Raw genomic sequence first — 10,034 nt, 5'->3', positions numbered from 1 at the left:
GTTTTAACATACAGCCATCTCTTGTTAACATGTGTGTTTATTTTAGCATGATGGTGTTGTGTTTTCATCTCCCACGCTGACACAGCATGTTGTTCATCTATATTTGCTTTGGTACTGTATGAGGCTTTAAAATCGCTCCGTGAAGAGAAGGATTCTTGTCACTAAAAGATTCACTCTCCAATTCTGTGGAAACTCAATCATGTTAACTGTCTTTTCTGTTTAAAATTCAGTCTATTGTGTTTGAACATGAAAAAGAGAGTGATCTAATGTCAAGAATTTTGAAGTATACTACTGTATCGTTGTTGGTCTGTGCTAAGCATGTTTTAATTTATACATTTTCTACATGTGTGTATTTACAAACTGAATCATTGTTTTGCTGCTCCTATGTTTGCATGATATGATTTTATTTTATATTTTTTTCCACTCACCAGATGTTTCCAACATTTTGCTTCCTACCACTGTCATCCCCTCCCTTACCACTGCAACAGTCACAACCACTGTAGCCTTAACAAGCACAGTCCCATCGGCAACAGCCATCAACACCCGAGGTACAGTATGCTTCTTTGTTATGGCCTGCAAATCACAGTATAAACAGGCAGCCACAGGTATAAAAGCGCTAAGCATGATCAAAATTCTCAAGAGATAATGTGAATATTATTGGAAATTTAAGTTCAAATGTACATTAAGTAAGCAGTTCAGTACCATGATCAGCAATTAACATAGTTATGAATGATGTAACAACACATTGTGCATTGCTATTTAACAACATATGTGACTGTTGGTGGAATGTTTTAACTATTTTTATAAGCAATTGCTCTCTTTAAGATTATCATATTAAACGTGTGTTAGAAGCAAATCTACTTAATTTCATATTAACATTATCTCTTAAGAGGATAGGTTTTACTGTCTCTCACTAATATGTTATGAATGTGTAAGAGATTTGAATTTAACCATATATGAAGAGCTGCTGTATTAATGTTTATAGTATAATTCAAGAATCCTGCTTCCATCTGAAGCTACATAATAGGCCTTTCTGGGCAACAGTTTTATTGCTCTGGAAATCTTCAGTTATAGTGGACGATCCATATGACATTTTGAAAGTAGTGCTGCTTTTATTAGAAAATTGCTTTTTCCCAGGGGAAAAAGGCCCCAGATTGTTTATGGCTGGGAAATAGCAATTTTCTTTCTTAACACACCATTTTACTTCTGAATGTACTGTGTGCTGTGGCTGAAGCAGTGACATGGGATCTATTGGACAGTAGCTGTGATATCGCTCAAAACTAGTAAAACATTCACATCCCTAATCAGTACCCATGCATTTTGAAATGCTGTTAAGTTTGGTTGACAGACTGAATGTACCATTAATGCCCCAAACCTCTGCTGCTGCTGCTGCTCTCCTAGTATTATTTATTTATTTATTTATTTATTTATTTTATTCGATTTCTTTACTGCCCTTCCAAAAATGACTCAGGGATGATTGCACAGAGAAATAATAAATAAATAAGATGGATCCCTGTCGCCAAAGGGCTCACAATCTGAAAAGAAACATAAGATAGACACCAGCAACAGTCACTGGAGGCACTGTGCTGGGGGTAGATAGGGCCAGTTACTCTCCCCCCGCTAAATAAAAGAGAATCACCATGTTAAAAGGCAGGGGCGTATCTAGGGTGAGGCAGGCAGGGCACGTGCCCCTGGTGCCACTTGAAGGGGGGTGCCATTTCTAAAAATATTTTTAAACAAAATGGCCACCACGCATGCTCAAATGGCCTCTGTGAGGCCCTAGGCCATGCCAGTCTTCACAGAGGCCATTTGAGCATGCACAGTGGCCATTTTGTTTTTAGCGGCCATTTAAAAAAAATATTTTTAAAAATGGCCACTGCACATGCTCAAATGTTCCCTGAGAGGCCCTAGAGGCCAGCGGGGGAGGGGGAAACCTTTGCAGACCCCCCCATGGCCTTTTGGAAGCCCCTGAAGGGACTACAGGTAATTTTTTATTTAATATAATATAAGTCACTGTACACATATTCAGATTGGCACTATGTACAGTGAATCAGGGCTTGTGAATACTGAGCTGAAGCTTATGAGCTAGGATTGTATTCATTTGCTCTTACTTTGCTTCTTATGATAAGTGAGTTAAATGTGATGTCTTAATAATATGGCTATTAATGGTGAGTTTGTCTTTGAATCAGTGTGAAATCCTTAGTATTAAGAACCACTGGGAGTTTCTTGCTCTCTTTCTCTCATTTTAACTGTCTTTTTGAAATACTGGAATATATTCCAAGCAGTGACACAGTTTAATCTGCTTATCCTTTAATTATTTTCAGAGTATCTGGGAAAAGTCAAATTCTCCATTTATTTTAAAACTCATGTAACAGTGATGCTACAATGCATACAATGAGAATTGGACAGGCACTTCTGTTTAGTTTTCCAAGTACACCTCGACATAGTATTTGTTTGTTGTTGGTTTGTTTGTTTGATTTGTTTGTTTGTTTGATTTCTATACCGCCCTTCCAAAAATGGCTCAGGGCGGTTTACACAGATAAATATTTGGGTATTTCATGAGCCCCAGCGTACTGAAATTTGTAGTTTTCCAGCATTTTTTGGTCTGGCTACGTCCACTGCTAAATAGTTTTTGAAATATTAAAAGATTAACAAGCTTGACTTGTATTTTTGATCTGATATTATGGTAAAGTTATCTGAAAGATGGGTGTCAGATGTTTGGACAGGGGGCACAATTTCAGTGCTTGCCCTAGGCGCTATTTTCCCTAGATACACCTCTGTTAAAAGGTGTGTCTTTGCCAAATTAGCAGGGGTTAACTTCCAGCAGTCTTTTTCTAACTGAAGGGAGGGAAGACACTGCTGGTGGATAATAATAATGGTGCAAATGATAACTTGACTTAAGTCAGCAATTCAAGTCCAAAGAAAAAGACTGGTGCAACTAATTGATTTAAAATATTTTCTTCATTAGAGTGAGTGAGTGTGTGTGAGAGAGAATACTAGAGCTGTGTTAAGCAGCGCCCCAATTTTATTTGAGTGCTGCCTTGGTCTTCAGAATGGCACCAATTTCTTTTGACACAATTTGACTCTCACAAGATAGATGTGTTAAATAAATAAGAAGAATGTGCAAGGAAACTATACTTAGAGGTGGTACATTTAGTGGATCAGTGGATGCATTGATGAGAAAAGAAGATAAATGAACTGAGTTGAAGAATAAGTTGGTAGCTTTTACTCAGCATGATAGGATTAAATTATAGATTTGCATCTTCAGAGGCTTATATGAAACTATTCTTCAAACTTTGGAACACTACTTTAATGGCACAATTTTCCACTAAATACAAACCACTTTAGGATTGAAAGGCTATATCTATCTATCTGTCTATCTATCTATGTGCACACGTGCACACGCACACATGCACACACGTGTGTGTGTGTGTGAGAGAGAGAGACATATAAAGGTTGTTCACTCTACCAAAATCCCTGGTGGCTAGGGAGGGCTAGGCAGAAGGCAGGAGTATAGCTATCTTCCCCCACAGATTTTTAATTGTCTTGTGCTGCACCACCATGTGCATGATCGCTGCTGTGGTGAGCAGTGCACTGTTCTGGAGGCTGAGGAAACACTGCTCAGCCTCCAGAAACTGCACTATTGTGTGGCGCACAGTGTGGTATTTCCTCTCAGCTCAGTGCTCTAGGCACCCAGCTCTGTGTCTGCTTGGGCAGCAGGCACCCAAGCAGATACATTAACGGGATAACCGGTAGAAGGGCACTCTTGCAGCCTTCTGCCTGGTAGCAGCCCAGGGGGAATTCCTGGGCTACCCGGAGGAACAACATCAGAATCACCCATGATCCCAGCACTTCAAATGAGCAGTCCTAGCCCAGTAGGGCTGCACAAGTCTGGGTAGGACTGTTCATGTGAACAGCCACAAAGTTTAAATAAATGAAATGAAATAATACATCATCTAGATAATGTTGAAGTCTTGATTTTTTTTTAGTAGTAGCCATCAAAGGTGATCTTTTTTCTAGTTACCATACTAAAGTTATGCATTTAAAGATGATGTAGCTACTATAAAGACTTATTTCTCTGAAATCAACCCAATGACATCCTGACAAATTACACAACAGAAAGTTAAGATCACTTTCCAAGGGAGAGACTGAAATTAACTTTGGAAATACTTCAGAATTTTTGAATTAGCAAAATGAAATAGGATTTTGGGTAATTGGTTGGATAAAAATCCTGGGCTACTCAAGAGGGCAGCATTGGGACTGGCCTCAATTTCGACACTTCACATGAGCAGCCCTACCCAAGTAGGGCTGCCCAAGTCCAGGTAGGGCTGCTCATGTGAATAGCCTCAATGTGGGATGGATCTTCTTCCAACTTTGCTGATTTTAGTAAAAAAGTGAAGAGCCTTCTTTTATAGTATGACATTTTCTGCATATCCTGAGTTTCACATTGGGGAAGGATGCAGAAGCTCAAAAATCCCCACATAGATCCCACAATGTAATAAATAATAAATAATGATGCATTGTAAATGAATGTAATTTCCTAATTTGCTCCATAATGTTTATCCCTCTTCTAGACTATATTAGAGTATAGATGACCAATGAAGCTTGTGGTTTAAATTATTTGCTCTCAGTGGAGCCTATGCCTTATATCTGGTCAGTCAATGGCAGAGCCAACATAAAAGTTTGAGATCTCCTAAGCAAGACATTCTTAACATATGCATGGGGGATGAGCTAGAGTTAAATTTGCTTTTCTTGTATCTTTCATATGTAGAGGACGTGGGTACTTTGCTTCTCTGCTCACCTTGAATTGAAATATTATGTAATCTTGATGATGTATTAACTGCCCATGTTATATTTGAAGAAACTTCTGTCTTAAAATAGCATCGAATCTGGTTCAAAGCAGCAACTCCTCCCTTCTTCCCCTATCTGTGGGCCTGCTGTGGCCCTCTTTATGCCTCTATGGACAAAATGCCTTCCTCAGATTATGGGAGTTCTGGTCACACAGTTCATCTTTTGATTGATTTTCAACTCAGTTGAAACATGGGGGTGTAATGATGGTCCAAGGAGGGACTTCAGATCCAAAATGTTTTGTAAGGTTCTGGCTTGAAACAAGCCAGATCCCACCATTTTTTTAAAAAATCACTGAAAATCAGAGTAGTGATCTGTAGCTTTGGTGGTGGTGGTGGGGGGAATCACCAAGTCCTTCCATGTGGAATTCATGTGTGCTAGATTTCAAAACTGTATTCCCAGCCATTCCAGAACTATAAAGGGGGGGAGGGGCACTCTGTTACTCCTTTTGATTAAGGCAAAGATCATATTCCTCCACATACTGGTGGATTGATGGCGAATTCTGGGGGAGGGTGTATTCAGTTTCCAAGGTTTTTGTAAAGTTCAAGCCAGATTTCACTTTTTTTTTTCTTTTTTACAAAGAATTCAAAAATTCACCATATATCAGGGGATTGACCAATTCTCTTCCAGTTCACTACAGAGGGGCCTGACCTCCTTGCCACATGTGTAGCAAGTTTCAAGGGTCTAAGGCCAACTGGTTATTTATGTTGATTTTTTGCCTGTTTCCCCATTGACCACTGGGGAAAAATCTGAATTTAAGTCTGAATTCAGATTTGAAATCTGACTTGAATCCAATATCCAACTTGCCAGAGCCCATAGAATCAAAATCTGATATTGTCAAATTCAGATGGGGTCAAATCTGGATCAAAACCTTTTGAACATGCACAGGCCTAAGAAGCAGTACTAGGCCACATTTTGTATTCCCTAACAACATGGAAGAAAAAAGTCTTAACATAATGAGGCTATTCACATGATTGTAGAAAATCGGGCTAGCCTCCACTAGCCCTATTTCCTACAACCATGAGAACCAGCAGGCTTAGCTGCGAGCCTGGTGGTTCTTAAGCGGGTGACCCGTTTCTGTAGCCCGGTGCTTAAACCAAGTTTGCGGAGCGAGCACTCCACAAACCCGTTTTTTGAAATTGTGAGTAGCCGTGGTGCGGTTCTACGCTGCAGCTACTCACAAGGAGACCCTTGACCAGGAGGCTGAAAAGCAGGGCTGTGTCCCTGGTCGTCTACGGGGATTGCAGGCTTAGTCCGCTCTCCCCACAAACCCTATGAAGGCTGGTCTCCTTGATCATGAGACCCGCCTCACTTAAGCTATTGATGGTCATTAAGTAAAATGTGAAAGGATGACAAACATTTAATATTGCTACAGGAAACATAGCAAACACTGGGGAAACGGATGTTACTTAATTTCTAGTCTTGCTAAATCATCTGAGAAAGAAAGGGTCAAGTGTTATACTAGGTAGCAGGTCATAAGTCGCAAAGTATAAGCAAAGGTTGAGTGAGGCACATCTCTCAGGGCACAGCGATAAGCTAAATAGGAGGCCTTTGTTGCTGTTATTAGAAATGGCCTTTTCACATGACTTGCTGTGGCCTATGGGTGTTTAGGTGGGGGTCTGGCTGACTGTAGATCTTGTGGTCTTCTCCTTTAGTTGGAGTATAGCTGAGTTGCTGTTCAACATTGCCATGGTCTGCACACTGGACTGCTGAAGATTTAAGTATTGATACATGTATTGTTGGTTTACAGATTTGTGGGCATGATTCAGGAAAAAAATATTTGAAACCATGATGGGTGAGTGCCTGTTTGCCTTAATGGCAAACAGGAAGGCATAAGAAAAGGGGGAAAGGAAATATATGGCACAAAATAAGTATCTAGTGCATCCGTATGTGTGTTGTACAAACTTTTTGTTACACATGTCAAAGAGAATAGAGTAGTACTTGCAAAATTTCAGTGAAGACAAAATGCTTCCCCTTCCATGTGAGGGAAGTTAAAATATATTCGGGCTCTTTACTGGGAAAAGTGTATAAAGATAACATTCAAAGATAACAGCATGGGAAAATGCATAGAGAACATGAGGACTAATGAAAAATTGTGGGATAGGGTACCCTCCTCTTGTGAAAGGGCAACTTCTCTTCAGCACCAAAACCATCATCCCAAAGGAAATGTGTACTCTGAGCCCAGTCTCCCTTTTTTCAGCAGCAGCTTTCCTTCGCTGCAGAGGCGTTCTTACCCCTGGACTTTGGGGATGGCCATGGCCTCCATGATCTGGGGGGGCTCCAAAATCCCAGGGGGACCTCCTGCCACCACCCACCCACTGCTGCCCCACGGTGCCGATTCTGCCGTGCCAAAAGCTTCAAGAATTATAGCTGCACCATGTGCACAGCTGGAGTGTGGGATGTGTGGGGGTGAGCCAAATAGGCCTCCCCCATCCCCATGGTGGCGGCGTTGGTGGGTGGAGCAGGAGCAGCCACTGGACTCGACCATTCAGCCCAGGAGCCTTTGAAAACTGTGAGGGAGCTCCAGCTGACTTTCCTGCTCAGTTAGAATAGAGTGTCACAAGCTGGGATGGGAGAGAGTACCGAGGGTCATCTGTGCAGGCCAGCTGGGAAGCCGTCTTCCTCGTGGGGAGATTCAGCAAAGCGTCCGAGGCCCGTGGTTGAAGCTAAGGGAATGAGTGAGTGAGTGATGCCGCTGCTCTTTATTCAGCCCTCTTGTTCCTTCTTGGCAAATGCTGCCCCTCCATCTGCTCTTCAGCCTCCTTCTCCGTACCCCCCCCCATTGTCAGAACTCTCGCAAGATGTACCACGTACCCACAGGATTGGTTACATACACCCTAAGGCTTTTAAAAATATAGAGATAAGAATGTCATTGCATAGAATTGTGGTATTGGATCTTACCCAGTGAATCATCTAGACTTTGATGCCTCTGGCCAAGTGCTGTGTACAACCACTTTGCAGGAGATGTAAATGCGTGAACTTTGTCTCCCTGGATATGGGAACATTTCCTATAGCTTCAGTTTCACATAAGATCTCTCAATTTGCATTGTCAGCATTTATAATTAATCAGTTCCTGTCTTTCAAGAGCCATAAAATTTGTCTTTCTAGCACCCATATGCATTCATAAAAAGCCCCATTTCAATATGTATATTTTACAAAATATACAGCTCCTCTGCTTTATAATCCTTCTTAACTATTAACTCATTTCAGACTGTAGTGATTCCTTATGACACCAGCACTTAAACTATAGCTTATATATGCGACAAGAAAATAAATTTAGAGTTGACTCTAAAGATGTTCAACCTACATGTGTTTGCATTTGCATAAGATACAGAAAAAAGCTTTGAAAAATTATTAGTTGTGTTTGGATAATTAATAGTGGTATTTCATGGGGTGGACAGCTGGTCTTGTGGTATAAAGCATGAATTGTCCCCTTTGCTAAGCAGGGTCCATTTGGTTTGCATTTGAATGGGAGACTACATGTAATCCTTAGGGGATGAGACTACTCTGGGAAGAGCATCTGCATGCTTACATGCAGAAGGTTCCAAGTTCTCTGCCTGGCATCTCCAAGATAGGGCTGAGAGAGGCTCCAGCTTGCAACTTTGGAGAAGCTGCTGCCATTCTATGTAGACAATAGACCAATGGTCTGACTTGATAGATGGACCAATGGTCTGACTCGATAGAAGGCAGCTTTGTATATTCCTATAGGTTCCCTTCCCCTATTAAGCCATTAAAATTTCCAGGACTGATTTCAATACAGTAGTCACCTGGAGGTTGATGTCAGTTCCTGAAGACTCCAGGCCGGTCCCAGTACTAGTGCAAGCAGCCATGCCCTGGTAGCCCTTGGACATGCCTAGAGCAGGTTGTTGAAGAAAAGAGCAGGTCTCTTCAGATTTCGTTTTCCTAACATTGTGTTGAGAATAAAACAAGATCAATTGTCTTTTTTCTGTATCTGCTAATGCTGCAGATTTGAAAACAAAGGCAAAGAAATCTTCAGTGGGCTTATCTTTAAGAAAATGATCCCGCAAGTAGCAACAATTGCCTCCCTCACTACCCCCAGCAGCATACAGAGCACAGCACTTCCTGCTCTTCCTTTCTATCTTTATCCCACTGGCACACAAAATGTATTACTCCCCACTCTTCCCTTGACCCTGCCATTTCTGATGCAGTACAGAATGTACCACTCCTGTTTCCCCCTTTTGTCCCCTCCCCCCATTCTCAGTGACATGCTCCATTCTGTTCTTCTCCCCATAGCCCAGATCTGTATGCCATTCCCTGCTTCCCCTTACCCAGGAGGAGAGGACAATGAATAGTGGGAAAGGGGCAGGAATGAAGACCAGTAGCAGGCGGGTGTGTGTGTGTGTGTGTGTGTGTGTGTGTGTGTGTGTGTGTAGGCAGTGTCCCCAGCCTCTCCCATATGAGAAGACCATCTCACCTTGCCTCATGGCTCTCTAAGAACTGGGTTCGGGGGGGGGGAGTGCAACAGTGTTTGTTCTGTTGTTTCTGTCTAAGTGTTTCAGCCTCTTGCACTTGTGTAAAGGCTATGCCAGATATTTATTTAATAATGACTACAAATGTGTGCAGAAAAGAACAACAAGAGATACATTTCTACTTGAAGTTGCTGCACATAGAAGTTAAAGAGGCTGTGTACTCAGGATGCCTAAGAAACTACTTAATATTATTAAAGCTGTACACCTATGTATTCCTATGCTTCTCACCATCTCCACCACAATTTTAAAAATTACTTCAGTCTTTATATTTTTAAAAATGTGTGATTTGAAGAACTATGTTTAATAAATGGTTTGCACTAAAATAATGTAGGTGAATTTTATGTCTATGTTTCAATTTAAATGAATATTAACATTTTTATTTAATCACAGGGGAACTAAAAATTTTAAACCGAGAAATTCATTCTTTCTTCCTTCCTTCCTTCCTCCCTCCCTCCCCGCCCTCATATTTAGGTATCTATACAAGTAAAAGTAGGTTTTTTTAAAAACTATAGCATCAATTTCATTAGAGAAAATTAAACAGCAAGAATTACCTGGGCAGAAGTACTACTCCCCCAACTCCTTTGATATCAAAATGTGTGCAGGAACACCAGGTCTCTGCTTGTGCCTTCAATTTGTCTTACCCATAACCTCATTAAAGTATCTTAGTACTTTTTAAAGATACTATGAGAGAAATGC

General features: G+C 41.1%; 1 protein-coding gene across 7 annotated transcripts in view; it reads left to right on the top strand.

Annotated features, from left to right (window-relative positions):
* The window catches only part of CADM2 (cell adhesion molecule 2), a 717,808-nt gene that overhangs the window by 647,190 nt on the left and 60,584 nt on the right, over positions 1–10,034 (top strand). For 4 of the 7 annotated variants that reach the window (XM_053306333.1, XM_053306332.1, XM_053306337.1 and 1 more), the window contains one exon: positions 432–548. The exons of 2 other annotated variants lie outside the window; for them this stretch is intronic. In XM_053306333.1, the coding sequence (XP_053162308.1) occupies positions 432–548 (117 nt within the window). The remainder of the gene's footprint in view (positions 1–431; positions 549–10,034) is intronic. One more of the 7 variants, XM_053306335.1, reaches the window with a different exon arrangement.

The sequence above is a fragment of the Hemicordylus capensis genome, chromosome 3, assembly GCF_027244095.1.
Source record: "Hemicordylus capensis ecotype Gifberg chromosome 3, rHemCap1.1.pri, whole genome shotgun sequence".
Lineage (NCBI taxonomy): Eukaryota > Metazoa > Chordata > Lepidosauria > Squamata > Cordylidae > Hemicordylus > Hemicordylus capensis.
The sequence above is the reverse complement of the archived record's forward strand: the minus strand, read 5'-3'. Positions and strand labels throughout refer to the sequence as shown.